We start from the raw sequence: 18,027 nt of genomic DNA on the forward strand, positions 1-18,027 counted from the left end.
ATATTCTTTATAAAAATTAAGACTCATCCACGCCCTCCTAAAATGGCTCGTTTAAACACGCCCTCACATATCTACATCACTGTGTGGGAAGATTTTCATAACGCCGCCCAAATGTTCACACAACGAAAGAATCCGTAACTTTGATTCTCGCTGTAGTACAGTTGTACTCCACGTCATGTCGTGAAGACGCTTTTTTTTTTGTGTGAAAACAAAACTACTTTGTTTGGCCTTCCAAAAGAGGACACAACTAGAAATCAGTAGTTAAGTTGTATTTACAACACTTTTCCAGAACAGTTCAAGCTAAATATTCAGATGTGTGCAGTGCAATTTATGGAGGACTGTTTCCTGAAAATGGGAGAGTAGCCTACAATGCGTCTACACACAAAGGTTGTTTCTATAAAGTGGGGCAATTCCAACTTTGCAAGGACAGTCTGGCACTTCTGACTCACAGCCTGTAAGTACGTTTTCATATTTAAAGAATTTGCCAATGATGATTCAAACGCGAGTTTTGAGCAGTGTAGAGTAGTAGCGCTTGTTGTTTGTCATTTCTCCTATTACAAATGCAGACATGGTTTTATGTTTACGCTGCGCGATACAACGCAACGTGTAAAAAGACAGTATACTGTAAGTCATTATAATCCGTTATTTATGGATTATGCAACAAATGCCTCGTTTGTAATGGGTTTTATTCGTTTTGTCTCGTCGCACAAGCCGGGAGACGGCATCACAGTATAGTAAGTGGTGTAACATTTCTGTCACACGCTTGAGGTATTCAGCCAATCACAATGCACTGGATAGCTGGGCAATCAGAGCACACATCGCTTTTCAGAATGATGAGCTTTGTAAAAAGCGACGAATTTCAGAATGGCGGGGCATAGAGGAGAAACAACAATAATGTACAGTATATGGAGAAAAATCAGTTTTTTTGAACCTTAAACCACATAAACACATTTCATTACACCAAATACACTACATAATGTTCTTTTTAGCAACGTCATATGACCCCTTTAATAATTCTATGGATTAGATGTACATCCAATCATCTTCATTATTCATCATAAACCTGTAGATCAAATGAGCATAATCATTCATTCCGATCCGAATTCAGAGTTTATTTGCTATTTGCTAAAAATAGAGCTGGGATAGGCAGACAGCTTCTTGCCCTAGGTCAACTTACCTTTTCATGATTTTCAATTTTGTGTGATCATTAAATTAGAAAATGATTACTTTTTTCCTCTTAATAAGACAGTGGATTATGTATCATCATCCTGTTCATGCTTAACTCACTTACTAAATATCTTACATTTGAGTAACAAATGTACAATGCATCTTACTGTATTAGTACTAGTATTGAAAATGAATTTCCTGTTGATACAGTTGTTTCAACGTTTAGTCCACAAGCAAGGAAGCAGTGTAATCGAATATTCTCTTTAAAGTGAAGTGTCTGCTCTACCGGAACTGAAAGACTCTTCCTCTTCCTTTCTCAGGATAATGTGAACCTGCTGCTTACTGAAGAAGAGATGTACAGCCTCATGGAAACCTTCAAACAGTGCAAGATCATCCCCAGGTGTTTCTCTCAGTCCCATTTTAACAGCCTCTTCTAGATTCTGGTTTAAATATGTGCCTTTGTGCAGTAAATTAAGGAAGCTAATTAAAGGTTTACTAATTTATCACAACAGGACTGTAATTAAGCCTGACCTGTTTCCATTGATTGATGATGCAGTAACTCCCCTCTCACCTACTTTTTGCTCAGAGTCATGCCTGGTGTCAGATGAACTCCTGCAGTACAGGCACTTTGTGACCAAGCAGCTCTTTGAAAGAGACTTGACCGATGAGGAGGAAGAGGAGGTTCTGGCACAGTTTGCAGCCCTGGATCCAGACAAGAAGGGTCAGATTGAGTGGTCTGACTTCCTCTACCATGAGTCACTTTCAGTGCTACAGAAATTCCGGGACCGAGGTAATGTGGGACATGGACAAATTTAGCATGTTTTTATTATTGGAAAAGGTGCAAATGATCAGATATAAAGGCAGTTTATGTTTTTAAGGCAGTCACTGAGGAAAAAGAATGCACTAAAAGACTCAAACTCGTTGCCGTGTGCACATTTAAAGACTTTACACAACTAATTGTGCAATGATTACAAGATCGTTTCTCATCCCCATCTGATGAGATTGAAATAGAAATCTTTTGTAACGTTATAAATGTCTGTACTGTCACTTTTGATCAACTCTATGTGTTTTTGCGAAATAAAAGTAATTTCTTTGTTTAACCATTTTTGATAACCTTCACATTTATGAATAGTATGAGTACACAATCCTTACACCGAATAATCCTGCTCATTATCCTAACTGGCTAACTTGGCTGTTTATGTTTGGTTAAAAATACAGAAACACTTTAAAATGTTAAATTATAAGAAACAATCAACAATTCAGCCAAAAGCATTGTGAAAATTATTATAACCCCCCCCCACCCCATTTTTTTTTTCAAAATGCTAAATTATAATGAACAATCAATCATTCAGCCAAAAATATGGTGATTTATTTTTTCAAAATGCTAAACTATAATGAACATTTAGCCATTCAACCATAAGCACTGTGCAAATTATTTTTCCCCCCTTCCAAATGCTAAATTATAATGAACAATCAACCATTCAAACTAAAGCATTGTGAAAAAGATTTTTTTTTTCAAAATGCTAAATAATAATGAACAATCAAACCATTTCATCTAAAGCATTGTGGAAATTATTCTATTTTTCCTCAATTCAGAATTCGCTGCTGAGAATTTCTCAGCAAGCGAAGGAGAGGGATCGAGCACGGGCCCATATCGGGCCGTATTTCAGAGTATAGACCAGGACGAAGATGGGATCATTACTGCCGGAGAAAGCCAGAAAGCCAGAAAAGCCCAAACCTCCTGGTTCCACAAGATTAACAAAGAATCACAGTCCTGCAGTGTCAGGTGAGCTGAAATATATGCGAATCATTAAGGCTACTTATAGTTAGCAGGACATTTCTGAACGATTCTCAATCACAGCCCACTTGCATAATCAACAATAAACTTCAGACACTTCAAACACTTGAAAATCTTTTCAGGGACTCGTCCAATTTGCCTGGCCTCTGGGAGCAACAAATCGGATCAAGCCTGGCAGTTTTTATAGCCATGTCAAGCTGCCATCACTTTATTAGCATATATGCCCCATCTCTTCTCATGAATTATGGGCTAACTTTGCATTCAGGAACTATGCGGAGGGAGTATGAATCATTTAAGCAGTGCATTTGCTGACAGTTCTGACTTTGGTATTAATGCATAACGTAAATTAGATGATATAACTGGTGGGGTAAGTCATCTGTGGAAGGGAAGAGGAAAGTTTCTCAATGACAGGCTAAAATCAGGGACAAGGACTGACTTTGACAGAACACTCTTTGCCGGTCATATCATAATTCAGACCTCGCTCTGAGAGCCCAAAAGTCAGAATGATGCATTTTTACAGTGATTTGTAGGGTAAAATGGAGCCAGGTACTTCGAAATGGATCATTTGTCCTACTGAATCCTTCATTCCTCAAGTATCATCAGAAAGAAATATCACAAATGTGACTTCTTTAATATCTCAAATCTTCCTCCTAGATAGCAATGAAGTTAAATGGGGAAGTTAAATGAAATCTTTCATTTATAATTAGTGCTTTAAAATCAAGAGGGACACCTCAGCCAATGAGGACAGAGGGGCAGTGGCTCTAGCCACAGGGCCACCCCCTTACATGGCCCTAGTATACAGTATATATTTTTCTACAACATATTTTGCATGTTTTATAAAAAGACTGTCATTTTTTGGCAGTCTTTTTTGTTTTTACATCATACTCCATGCTATTGTTTTTATTTTTATTTGATTTTTTTCACCAATCATCCCATTCTTTTCACCACTGCTCAATGTCCATTTGTCCTGCAGACTCATGGGATTGTGTTCCCCTTTGTTCAGTATGGGGTAAGTCATTCCATCTGCATGGGCCTTCCCTGGAAACATCTTACACCGTTCCCGGCCATCATTGTCATTATACTCATTATAATCATTATCACCCCAATTGCTAAATATTCCATAATGGAGGCCAAGGAATCAGTGGCTAAATATATCAAAGCTAAATTGGGTAGTTTTTGACTGTAATGGTCGTTCTCTCAGCCACTGTGGCTGTATTAAATGAGATCTTGCCTATTGTCAAGATCAAAAAGAGGGGCTTTGTTCCTCTCAGAGAAGCACTTAAGGAATTTTTTCATCAGTTTTAAGGGGCACAGCAGGTTTAAATGAGTGCCCTGAGTGCACGGGGATGTGCATGGGGGTGTGGGTGTTTGTGTGTACAGTATGTTTGGCACATTTATGGCATGAGTAAGCTTGCATCCTAATTTATGCCCGCTCATTAAAATCAACCGATGGCTTGAGATCAAAAGCAGACAGTCTCGACTCTAAGTGGTCCCAGTTCTGGACGAGATGTTTGAGTCGCCGTTCAAACCCTTGGTCATGGTTGCATTCAGTTTTTTTGCTGCACATGTCATTGAACCTAATTACAGGAATTTCTTGTTTTCAAATCAATTTCAGTCAATGAAGTTTGTTAGATAATTTCAGTGTACTGAATGGCATGCGATGTCTGGACTTGTGTGAATGCAAATTTATACACATGAGCTGTGGGCCATTCAGAATTGAATTGAGAATGCATTTTGAATTCCAATTCAAGTCCTGAATGCATGTTTCTGCTCATGAGTGAACTAGTTTTGTCTTGCCAGTGGTTGGGTGTCATCTCTCAGGGCTTAGAGTTGTCATGAGAACAAACAATTAGAGTTTGAAAACCCAGAGACTGTTGAAGTGCCGCCTGCTGTGAGCTGTACGGTAGTGTGTGTGTGTCTGTGTGGAAGAGACTGAATGAAACAGCGTGTGTTTCAGCTTGCTTTCTTCATCTGCAGTATCAGCCATGTTGGTCCAATATCCGAGAGCAGTCCTGCCAGTTCCAGCAGCGAGAGAAGCAGAGATAAAGCCATGGAGAATGACAACAGGTTGGTTGGTTTGTGTGTGTGTGTGTGTTCGCTTATAAACTACAAGTGTGTGGCAGAGCCATACTAGAATGCTTACATTATGATCAACTCCAATTATTATGATTTTCAGATGGTGGAAATAAATCACATAGGCATCACAATCACATATCAAGGAGGGATCTGAGCTATTTAGGCACATATAGGCACTGCCTAGTAACACCCTAGAAACAACACAGAACACCCTAGCAAAAATGCTCAGCAAAAAGCATAGCAACTGCCTCTCAACAGCACTGAAACCATCCAGAAAACTCTAGCAAACACCAATTTAGGAACCACCTAGAACCATGCAGAAACATATATACTGCTTAGCTACCACCTAACAACAGCATAGAAACCATCCAGAACACCATAGAAAACACCATAGATCAACCAGAACTCTGTAGTAACTATCTAGCAAAGATCTAGGCACTACCTAGAAACACACTAGCAACCATCTTAAAAAACCCTACTAACTTCTAAGCAACCACCTACACAATAGCTTAGAACAAACAAACTAACAATCACCAAGAACACCCTAGCAACCACCCTGCAGGGTTCTGTCAGTTAACTCTCTGGTAAAACACCAATACCCTAGCAATGACTTGGAAACACATTAGGCACCACATAGATACATCCTAGAAAACCATCAAAAAACCATCACCATAGAAACCTGCTTAAACAGCTGCCTAGCATCAGCACCCCATAAACCACCCAGAATGCCCTGCCCTAAGCCTAGCAACCACCTAGCAATGCCACCACTACAACACCCTAGGCACCACCTAGAAATGCCTAGCAACTGCATAGAAACACCTCGACCACCCAAACAACCTCCCTAACAGTCCCCCTGTGAATCAACAGCAACTGTAATCGCCCTAGCAATGTCCTGACAGCAACCTAGAACATCATAGTCACCACCTAAAAAACACCCTAGCAACCATCCCGAAACATCCAGCAGCTGCTTAGCAACAACCTAGTAATAGCATAGCAACCACTGCTTAGAAACCACCTAGTAACAGCATAGCCATCACTGTCTTGTGTACCTCTGTTAGTGCTGCCTGAGACTGGAACTCTCAAACTGGCCAGTTTGGGTGGACAAAGTTTTCTAAACTTTTTGACAAAAATGGAAAATTTGAAATAGGCTGCATTTACGCCATGCCATAATTACTGTAATTTCGAGATAACAGCATATGACTTTCTTTGTAGCATCCTAAGCAGTACCTAAATGAATCTGCGTCAGTCAGGTGGGTATAAGCAAAGACTATACAATACCCCAAGACGTGTCACTCATATAGTTCTGAATGGGGAAAAAAATGCAACGCTCAATATGGCTGCCCTTCTGGATGAAGCCCTGCCTTTTTTCTCGCTATTTGAGCAAAAGAAACAACATTTATGAGTCAGATTTAATTGGTGATTTCACTTATGAGATTTAATCGTAAGTTTGGTGAACAGTTTTTGAAGAATTTTGATGTTTCCCCCTATTCAAAGAGATGGGAGCTGTACTTGCATGCCCGAGCGTTTCGAAGAGATGGTCGCCGAGTCGCCGAAAATGACTTGCCTTAAAGGGACTTTGGGATAAATTAAAGCCCTCAGAAGATTCCCAGTTTACAAGTTGTAATTACGAGTTCTACAATGATGTGACGTTGATAATGTTGCAATAGAAATGTGTAATTCCGAGAACGTCACGTGTTATCATCTTGAAATTACCAGTAATCATGACATGGCTTGAATGCAGCTAAAAGGTAAATATTTCTACACAGATGTCAAGATTTGGCTTTTTTAATTTGTTAATTTTAATTTGTGGTTTAATAGTGGTTTTAAACTGTCTGAGTTAATTCTATTTTAACGTTACATTTTCCAGACCTGTTACCTGGGACAACTTCCTGAGGGAGAGCGCCATCTACATCCTGGCCGCCAGGCCCAACAGCTCAGCCATGCACATCCGTTTACCACTCTAACCACGGCCACATAGCCTGAGACTTCCAGAGGGGCTTTCCAGGTCTGGATTCACAAGAGAGCGGTGCTGTGAACTAAACCGAGAGTCACACGAGAGTCAAACGCAAACGAGCACGCCTCCACACACTTCTTGAGCTTTTATGAGCTTGGGATTCTTCCTCTACCGACACAATCTAGCGTCACACTGACAAATTCAATGCTACTGAACAATAGCACATCTGTCACCACTTCTTGAGCTTTTACGAGCTTGTATGATTTCGTTCTTTGTGACTCTGTTTCGATCAGAGAACCTGCTGCAAGAAACACTGTTACACATTAGCAGATTTACAGCACCACAGTGTTTGCATAGTGTTTTTGATGTTAACATGTTGTATCATTTTTGAGTCGTGGCTCTAGCCGGATGAGTTGCGATCGATGGATCCATGTGAGAGCAGTGGTTGAATCATTGCTGATCTAATTTCTGTCACCACAAAATATGAATATAATATAGTGGGCAACAGCGGTGCCACACAGAAATCAAAGTGAGATGCTATATTATACAATACTTTATGCGAAAATATTGAATGTGTATTTATTCCCACATCTTCAGGGATGGTTTATGGCAAGGAGCTTCCAGACTGCCAGGGGCATATATAGCTATGACATGTGAAAACAAAGGAAATGTAAGATTGTTACTGACAGACAAATGCTACCTGTAATTAAGATTCTGAAGTAAGAAGATGGGAATAAAATAGAATTTTCAGGCACCTAACAAATTGCATTTGCAAGTCAGAATTATGAGAAGATTTTTTTTATTTTCATATTGTATTTCTGAGTGAAACATGATATGTACTTAGAAAAAAGTAGGGTGGAATTTAATTTGATCAGTGAGGACATGATTGGATTATATGTAATTGATCTTCAATTCTAAAACCTTGTGAGGGGGATGCCAACTTAGGCAGTATTTATGGCACCATAGGCATGTTACAGACCACAAAATCTGTTCTAAAATGTACAGGCAGCATAAAATTAGCAAATCAACAGTGAGCATTTTATAAAAAAATTGTTAAATTGAAATTTAAAAAAAGGATGATTTTACCCAATATTTGTTTATATTTATGTTTATTTTAGAGTATTGCTTTGTTAGCTTAGCAACATCTTAATTGAAATACGCTATTTAAATTAATCGAGTCAGGTCTTATTATAATTAAGAATATATTTCTAAGAACCATTGTCACTTTTTAATAGTTTATGATGCAGAACTAAAAACACAAAATTGTTAAAATGGATTATTTTACCCAATACTTGTTTGTGTGTATATGGTTATTAGAGTATTTCATTTTCAGCTTAGGAACATGGCAATTCCAAACAACTGAAATTAATTGAGTTAAGTCATAATTATGACACTTTTTAAGATATTCCATTGACTATTTTACCATTACTATTGACTTATAATACTAAAATAATATACCAAATTTTAAAAAATATTTGAATCTAATATCTAATTAAAATTGTTTACTCAATATTTTTTCTGTGTTTTAAATCAGTTTTGAGTCAAGTTTTCTGCAAGATACCTCATTTGACTTATAAGTATGATTATTTCAGTGGTGATATAATCTGAATAATAATAAAAGAATTATAATTAAAGATCTCTGATCTGTTTACCCAAATATTTGTTATAATTTTTTTATACCTGTTAAGAGTATCCTTTTGTTAGCTTAGCATCCTGCTAATGCCAGACTCTATTGAAATCAATTGTGAGTCATGTATATCCTGTGTGCTTCATTCAATAATCATAGTTTCTATGAAAATCAGTTCAGACTGGTCACTTTTAAGGTTTCAACACCATGCTTCTGGCTTAAAACAAAACAGCTCACTAGGCTGATATTAAGTCTCACTTTTAAGTAGCAACTGTGGAATGTAAAGCCACAATTATACAATATATACTGTAAGATCTCATTTATATACATATTTTAACTCCTGTGTAAAAGATAACAAAGCAGGGCCTCTGAGGTACATAATCCTTCCTTGCACACCCTGTGTCATGACCTGTTGTTTTATTTTTGATTTGATGTTTCTTTTAACTCATTAGTTTCAGAGTTATATTTTACAGGGTCTGTCATTTTTCAGTGTCTAGCTAAAACAGCTGATGCAAACACGCAATCTTCCAAAACACTCACTGAAATGCTAATTTAAAGGCAAGAGCCATCAAAATGTTGATAATCAGGTTGAGAATTTACTGCCTAAAAAAAAAAAAAAATTCTTAGATATCTTCCTTCCTTTCTTGTTTATTCATGTTGAATTTGTTCTTAGATCTGGTGCAGATGAAAACACTTTCTAATATCTAAAACTTTTTTTATTCGTAGGCGTAAATGATGCACACTCCTGTAAAATGGCACCTGGTTTTAAAACTCATTTATCAAAACTGTAGGAGGGTATGAAACATATCTGCTCTTGTTTATGTGGTCATATCCACTGTAATTGCTTAGGCTGAAGTAAGTTTGTGTTGGATTGCTCAAAGCAGTTATTTGAAGGGACTGTGCAATACTCTGAGTTTTTCCTGGTAGTGCTGGAAATAAATGCATGACATTAACTTCAAAAATTACACTCGAGTTGTGTGGGATCTGAGTCATTTACTGAGAACACAATCTCATATGAGTTTATAGAGATCTATCTATCTATCTATCTATCTATCTATCTATCTATCTATCTATCTATCTATCTATCTATCTATCTATCTATCTATCTATCTATCTATCTATCTATCTATCTATCTATCTATCTATCTATCTATCTATCTGTCTATCTATCTGTCTGTATATCTGTCCAGCTGTCTCTTTGGCAGTCCATCTATCACAGAATGCTTATGAAACCACTCATAGCACCCTAAACAGTCTCACACCCCTCAAATGAACGGCTGGGACACAAATTACTTATTATATTACTAATTTTCACTTCCATCTGTATGCTTTTCACTACAGGGAACTCAAAACACATTCCCAATTTGGATCATGTGAAATGCCATTAAAAGCTGTGATGTGTGATACCGTCCCTCATGATGTGCAGAGTATTTGTTGGAATGGAACAGCTGGAGATGGTTGATGGCCCTAATAAAAGTTCAGCTCAGAGCAGAAAGAGAAGTTGCAGTAGCAGGTGTGAGAGACATGGTCCCTGGGAGGGAGCTTTTTAACACATCTGTGAATGCACAGCGCCACTGCCTCCGCACGGGTCCCATGAGACCTGTCCCGCATCTGAACATTCTCTTGGAATATCAGGCTGCCATTTGGAATGGTACTGTATGTTGAAGAAATTTCAAATGAAAAATTTGAGCTTATGGTGCCTAAATTTTTTTTCTCATACATTACCCTTAAATGGATAGTTCACCCAAAAATGAAAGTTCATTTCATTTACTCACGACCTCAGGGCATTCCAAGTCTGTAAGAGTTTCTTTTTGCCGTTGAACACAAAAGAAGCTATTTTGAAGAATATGGGTAACCAAACAGTTGATAGTCCCCATTGACTTACATAATATGAAAAAAAAAAAAAAAAAAGTCAATGGAGACCACCAAATTTTTTTCTTTTTCAAAATATCTTCTTTTGTGTTCAGCAGAAGAAATAAATGTATACAGGGTTGAAACAACTTGAGGGTGAGTAAATGACAGGGCATTTTTGGGTGAACCATCCCATTAAGGTTGTATGGTCAAACTAGTGCGTAACTGGAAATTATAAGAATTCAGACGAGCCAGAGCTCAAAGTCAGGTTGAATGGAATCTGGCACCTAAAAGCACTTCCTGTGATTCTGAGGGAGGCTGTGTCATGAGCGGTGATCCATTGAGGTCAAGATGTATCAGTATGGTAGATGGCATCACTCATCGGCTGCACTCAGATGATGAGAAGGAGGAGAGTCGTGGCGGGATGCCTAACCTCATCACTCTGTAAGGTCGCACTCATCTGACGCTGTCAAGGGCCAGCTTGGAATGTTGGTGGGTGAATTAGATTCAAGAGCGGAAGCCAATTTGTTGTTAGTGTAAATCCTAGAAAAGAGAAGAAACATTAAAGCAGCTGTACACTTGTCATGCATACTTTCGAAGGATTCTTGTGAAGATATAAATAAAGCATGAACTTTCAACATAACATCAGCTACAAAAGACCAAAAGGGTTCATTTAAAGTAGCCTAACACACACACACACACACACACACACACACACACACACACACACACACACACACATATATATTAAATAACATAAGTTTAAAACAAATACCTTGGTGTAAACAGTAAAATAAAATAAATCAAAACTATATAAAAATGAAAATACAAATATTTACAGTATTTCGTATCTTGATATGAAATACACAAAAAATACTTAAACTATAGACCAAAAGATTAAATATTTTGCTTTATTTCATGTCAGAGCTTATCTGGGCCCACAGTTCTAATATATATATATATATATATATATATATTATATATATATATATTATAATATATATATATATATATTATATGAAATAAACACTACTTTATTTTTCACGGGAGCAGGAGATACAGCTGATGGAGTCTTTTTGTCTAGCCTCACAGCTTTTGTCTCTATTTTTAAACCCACATTTCAAGTAAAATATTCAACCAATTCTATTAGCATTTGGGCTATAATGCACTCCCGTGACCTCCTTTTGCCTATGCAGTAGACAAAACACAGTAAAGCAGGTAACCCCAAAAATACTCCTCACCTTCACTCTGCTAATCCTGAATTCAGCGCCACAGGGGTTCTGTCTTTAATTTCCTTCTTTAGACAGAAGTATTTGACACCTCTTTTCCATAATCTTTTTTACCTCCACATTTTACCCTTAAGATTGCATTAAACAAAAAAATATGTTTGCTATTGTATGGCCAAACAAAGAGACAATAATTATGGCGTTGATATTCACAACTGAGGTAATCACCTAGGTTAAAGCAAAATAAATATAGTAGGCTAGTTTTCAGTAGTCCATGTCTAAAAAAAAGTTAGACACAAACATAGCAGAGTCTGCAATTTCAGTCGCCACAGTCTACTTTTGCTATTAGGCAAAATTAGTTTGGCTTATGGAATTGTCATTGAAGATTAATATGAAATTAAACTCTGGTTGAACTGCAACATTTTTACCCTAAAAATGCTAGATTTTCTGACTTTTAAGTCCTGAGTGTTTGATCACACATATTTAACAGTCTCCCCCTCTTTTCTCCAGTATTTTTCCGGGTGTATGTGTTGTGTGTGTGGTATGACGCAAAACTAATGTGTGCTGTCTACAATAGGATGAACTTCGGAAAGAGGTATCACAAATGGCAAATTCTGTCGATATTCAAAGTCGCCTTGTTTTTTTTAAGGCGCTTCTCAACTCAGGACGAGCACAGCCAAAGCGTTGCATAGCAAACCGATATTATACACTCGTGTTTTTGCTCTGCGGTGTTCCTTTAATGCACTCAAAAACACATTTCTATCGCTGAATATATTTTTTTTTTTTTTCTTAAGCGGGGGCGGGTGAGAAAGAGGAGAAGGAATGTAAGTGTGTGTTTTGAGGTCTGATTGGGCTGCTGTCAACTATACAGAGGTGAAAATCATTGGGGGAGTTAATTGCACTTTGTGCATGACACAATGACATCTGATGATGACACACTGTGCCTGAGGAAAAAAGCATTAATTCAGCGCGAAAAACTCAGGTACGTGCACAAAGACCTGCACGCTCCACTTGAAATGATTGTTAATAAATGTACCAAAACACAGCAAGGGATCTCAAATAAAACGGACGTGACTATACATCTCATTAGAGCATGGGAGTTCATTTAAAATTCCGAGGCACACCGTGAACTGAGCTTTGCGTTGTGGAAAAGTGGTGGAGTGACGCGCTAAATGTTGTCCCACTCCAGTGGAGCGTATTAATAGACACCTGCCTAACATATTTCCACGGCACACCGCATTTTGTGTCAAACGCTGGTGAAAACAAACAAAATGACCATATTGGAAAGAAAAAAAAATGTGTTTACCTGCTGCACCACTTTATGAACATCCGGCATACTGGGAGTGTTCGTATTACCTACCTGACCAACATTATTATAAGGATTTGGCTTGTCTCAATTTAAATAGTTAGCGGTGTCCCTCTAGCAGTTTGTTTGTTGGGGACACGCGAATGCGCAGGGGGGGGGGGGGGCAGAGCCGCCGCTTGGTTCACTTCCACTAGCGAGGCGTGGTTGAAGGCGCGCGTACGGCAGTGGAGATGCAGTCCGCATTGGATGCGAGGATGTTGTGTTTGTGACGATAACAATGTGAAATGAAAAAAAAGTCCCTACAAAACTAATACCAATGGACGAAATAACTGGATCTAGGGACCAAGTAGCGGTCGCGATTTCATACCGTACTAACGCAGAAGGCCATGTAAAGTCTTGTCATGTTAGGTACTGTGCAATGCCCGAAATATTATTGTTTCTTATATATGCAAAACAAAAGAAAAAAATAGAAAAAAAACAATTGTGACGCTTGCAGTCGATAAGAAGACCGCCCGATGCGCCGGCTAACTACACTGCTAGCAGTGTGCGATAGCATGAGGTTGTTATAATATTAATAACGGCCCCACAGTTAAAGCGATGCAACATTTTCACTTTATAACTGCAGATGAGGTGTATTAAAGACTGAGATGACGTCTGCTGCTACTTAAAAACCAAATAGATCGGGTTCGCATTAAATATCAGAACGATAGCTTCGAGCTGTTATGGGTGTACGCTTATCTTGTTTATGTCAGACGGCCTTGTGAGATCCAGCGACCTTGCAAGTAAGGTGTTCTAAAAACCATGTGGACAAAAGAGACAGTGTGGAAACTAGTCTTGAGGTTAAGGGTCTCAGGCTTTAGAAAGAAACATGCAGGAGAATTTGACAACAGGATCTGTCAAACGCTTTCAAAAATCTTGTTATATTGAGTTTTTTTACTTAAGCCGTAAAAGTTAGCTTAAAGAAAATGCCAGTACTTTGAATATAAATGACCTACAACCCTTAATTACAGTTTGGACAGGAACTAGCAAGGTTTGAGAGAGACTGTTTATGTATGCATATACAGTAAACCTGACCTTTAATTTAAAATCAACTTTGATTTTAATTTTTTGTAACACATCTATCTTTTTTTTACGTGTAATGTCTTAAAAGAAACAGTACAATAAATAAACCTATCCAATCAAATGAGAATGTTCCTGTTCCAAATTTACAATCTGCAAACTGACTAACGTTAGTAGATGTAGTCAAATCATGTTTTGCTGTGGCATTAACCTAAGTTGTCCTGTTTTAAAAGGCATTACCCCAGAAAAGAAAATTTAAAATCTCGTCAAAACATACTTTATAGTTGAATTAACTGCAAAAGAAGAGCTTGTGTATAAAGAGTGGATTTCAAATGCATGCTGAATTTTCACAACTGTAAGAGTCGTTTAGGTGTCCAACACACCACCATGGAAATCCATATAATCCACTCATTTTGTTTGTGTTATACGATCATTTTAAAGCCCAGCCAGCTGGCCGCCCACCCTGTGTGACCTCTGGAAAGGCTTGTTTAGAAGTCACTACATGGGGAACACAAGCAGCGATAAGGGCCGGCATGGGCCAGGGAAAGGCCCACAGAAGGGTATAGTCGAGGAACCAAGGAAGGAGACCGTCCTAAAATCCTGATGGACAGCCCAGGGAGGATGCTGATATTTTTCATGGGGAGACAATCAAAGTATGTGTTTGGGCTCGCATTATCTGTTCATTTATGAAGCATAGGATGATAACGTGTCTGTCTTTCTTTTAGGCACCTTTAGGAAAAAGAGGAATTCATCGACTGAAGACCAGACCTGGAGACCAATGAATAAGGTTCTAAATTCTAGATCAACCCACTGTATTACGGTGGAACAGGAGCTGGACGGGAAGAGTCTATATTTCTGGCTCTTGTTAATATTGGACCAATAAGATCCTGTTCGATAAAGGAGGTATGTAAGAGTTAACATTAACAGAAACTATTAAAACATTTTTCTTAATTGTGAAGTCATTATTGGGTTAAATGAGAAAAGCAATTGGGTACTATCATTTTAATGCATCATTATTTCCATAATTAATCACACCTAATTAACATGTTAAATTGACAGCCTTACTAAATAGTAGTAAAAAATATAAAATGAATAATAATGTTAGTAAAATGAAAACTGATCAAATAATAAAACGTTCAAAGTGGGCATCAAAATATACTGATAAAATATAATAGTATATAAACGTAGCCACTGGTACATAAGTCTTCCTGCTAAAGTTATTCCGACTGAGATCTCAAGATAAACCTCAAATCCTGGTCATTGAACATACATTTTGACTCGTTTCTTCTTCACCTCGAACCAACTGTGTGGCGATTATGGATTTGCCTGAGGGAGCCCCGTATAAATTCTTTGTGGATGACAGTGGACACTGACCCCAGAGTGTAAAGGGAGACATCAATCATCATCGGCCTCCCGTTTGTACTTGTTAAAACCAAACAACACTGACCTTTTTCTTCTCTCTTTTACCGGTGGTGACCAACCAGCTCGGCATAGTCAACAACGTCATCCAGGTGGAAGAAGACAGACTTTGAGGTGTGTCTGATGCACTCATGGTGGATTCACAGAAATGCTCTGACATGTCAGGTTAATGCAACCAGCCGCTCTTCTTTATCTTTTTTTTACAAGCCATTCAATTATAAGAAGCTGGAAATGGCTGCTACCTAATTTACGGATACGCAGAAAGTGGGTTTTAAAAACAATCAGTCATGGGTTTTTGTGACGCATTGTTTTTATTGATTATAAGACCTGTCCATCTCTTCCTCCTGGACCGTACCATCAGACCTTTGTTCCCAACCAGGAGGAGAAGTTCAAATCTCCACCCAGTCTGGCCCCCTCTATCTCCTACAGTCCATCCTCACTCAGGACACAGGCATCTCTGTGAGTATGAGTATCCAGTGAATTTGATTCCTATACTGTACTCATATTAATTTCCCAAAGCAGGGAAATGCAGATGGGAAAACATCTGCAAATGTCGCAGAATTTAGTACATCAAAAGGTAGGCATGTACCATTAATCAAAAAAAATCTCACTATATGAGGGACATTTCCAGATTATTAAGTTCTACAACTACAAACCACCAAAATAAAATGTTTGGTTTAACTTTAAAAAAAAAAAAATGATGAAGAGAAATGTATTACCATTGTGTAGCTTAAAAACATACGTGAAATAAATAATAATAGTAATAGCATTTAACAATAAGACACACTTTTGTGAAATCTCTCACATCTATCTCTTTTAAACCCAGTTTTATAATGGTTAATTAAATTTGCAGTTAATTATTACAGCCTCTAGTGTAACCAAAAACAGACAAATAAAGAAACTGACGTAAAAATCCCACTAAAACTGAATTTAGGGGAAAAATATTTATAACTGTTAATTATTGGAAAAAATTGATAGAAAACTAATTTAAAAAAAATACCGTTTTTGTTTTTTATTATTAATGTTTTATATAAATTGTAATTTTACTTCTAAGAATCACTACAACCTTTAGAATCTATCGAATCATCAACTACTATAGTTTTCTCTTTGCTCTACCATATATAATCTATTATTTTACTATATTAATTATCTATCGTGATTCGATTAAATAATGTTGCTCTCTTTATAGAAGTAAAGACTTTACAAAAAGAGAAAAAAATTGAGTACATTAGTTAATTTGTTTTGAAGTGAATAGGTTGAAATGATCATATGCCAGCTGATTCAGTGTAGTGATTAATAAATCAAATTTGGCGCTATTTAAAAACGTCACTGAATCATTGATATTAACAAAGTCCACAAGATTTAGCTTGGCGTATACAGTGGAAACACAGTATTCCCTCCTCGAATAAACTACTTCATACCTGTTAACATGAGCATAAATTCAAATCTAGAAAATAGATCTGTCTGCATGACAGAGAAAACCTAGAATTGGGATTCGTATGTAAATGGAGAATCATTCACTTTGAATTTTATTTTTACACTTTGCTTATTTAGAGAGTTTAATTTGTACACCGTACTGTAAGCTTCTGTCCACTAATCAAAATGAGTCTCAGGCTAATGGAAAAGACGCTCTTGTTTCCTAACAGTGTGATCCATCTTTGGCTCCCTTAGCCCAAATCACGCTCTTGCTAATAACTACCTGTACGCTTGGTCCAATAGGGGTAAGCAACCACACTTAAAGAGCTTCCTGTGGCAGATCACCTGCTATTGATTTCAAGTCTGTTCTGAGGACTGGAATCTCCTCCGCCTCTCTGACAGGACGGCGTGATGGTTCCTGGAGTGCCACACATCCGGCATAAAGGAAGAAATATGTACACAACCCTGCCGTACCAGCCAATCTGGAGGAAAAAAAAGGCATTCTAAATTACTACTAAACTTAACATGACTCTGTCTTGCTTTCATTGGTTTTATATAGTATGTATTTACTGTAAATAGGGAGCGTAGCTAGAGATAGCACTTTAGAGGTATATCCTAATCTTTATTGGGTATAACCTAATTGTGAAACGTGAGAAATAGCTTATGATTTACAGGATAGTTAAGCACATAGCTGCAAAATCATTTTTGGAGTTTGGTACACTTCTTTAAACACACATAGTAGGGAAGAGATGTATATTGAATGTGAAAATGAGTGTAAATAGAGCTTGACTCGTTTGTTATAATTTACGTGCTTTTAAATGATCTAAATTGGTGTGTACGGTAATCATCATTAATATATTCACATTGGGTAGCATAATGAATCAATCTTATCATTTCAGAAAAAGGCCAGTTATCAGCAGTTTGTTTGGGGGCCAAATATATAAAAAAACTGCAGGGTTTTTAAGAAAACTTTGTTTCACTCGAGAAAACTAATTCCACATTTTCCAATCCATGAAAAAGTTCATATTTTTTAATCCAATTGTTTTTATTTTGATTTATTTTTAATCTTTTCTTGCTTTTAGTTAGAGCAGCACCAAAATAAATATTGGCAGAAGTCTTGATCTTGAT

At 37.5% G+C, this 18,027-nt stretch overlaps 1 protein-coding gene and 1 pseudogene across 1 annotated transcript in view; both read left to right on the forward strand.

Moving 5' to 3' along the window:
• The window catches only part of LOC109097851 (PHD finger protein 24), a 33,584-nt gene extending 26,459 nt beyond the window's left edge, over positions 1-7,125 (forward strand). Inside the window, 7 exon segments of the mRNA XM_042755233.1 lie at positions 1,488-1,569; positions 1,754-1,962; positions 2,764-2,811; positions 2,814-2,953; positions 3,939-3,974; positions 4,943-5,032; positions 6,909-7,125. Of these exon segments, the coding sequence (XP_042611167.1) occupies positions 1,488-1,569; positions 1,754-1,962; positions 2,764-2,811; positions 2,814-2,953; positions 3,939-3,974; positions 4,943-5,032; positions 6,909-7,005 (702 nt within the window). The 3' untranslated portion in view covers positions 7,006-7,125.
• Positions 7,126-10,834: 3,709 nt separating this feature from the next.
• Positions 10,835-17,342, forward strand: LOC122144381 (annotated as a pseudogene).
• The last annotated feature ends 685 nt before the right edge of the window (positions 17,343-18,027 follow it).

This window comes from Cyprinus carpio, unplaced genomic scaffold (assembly GCF_018340385.1).
Source record: "Cyprinus carpio isolate SPL01 unplaced genomic scaffold, ASM1834038v1 S000006657, whole genome shotgun sequence".
NCBI classification, from domain to species: domain Eukaryota; kingdom Metazoa; phylum Chordata; class Actinopteri; order Cypriniformes; family Cyprinidae; genus Cyprinus; species Cyprinus carpio.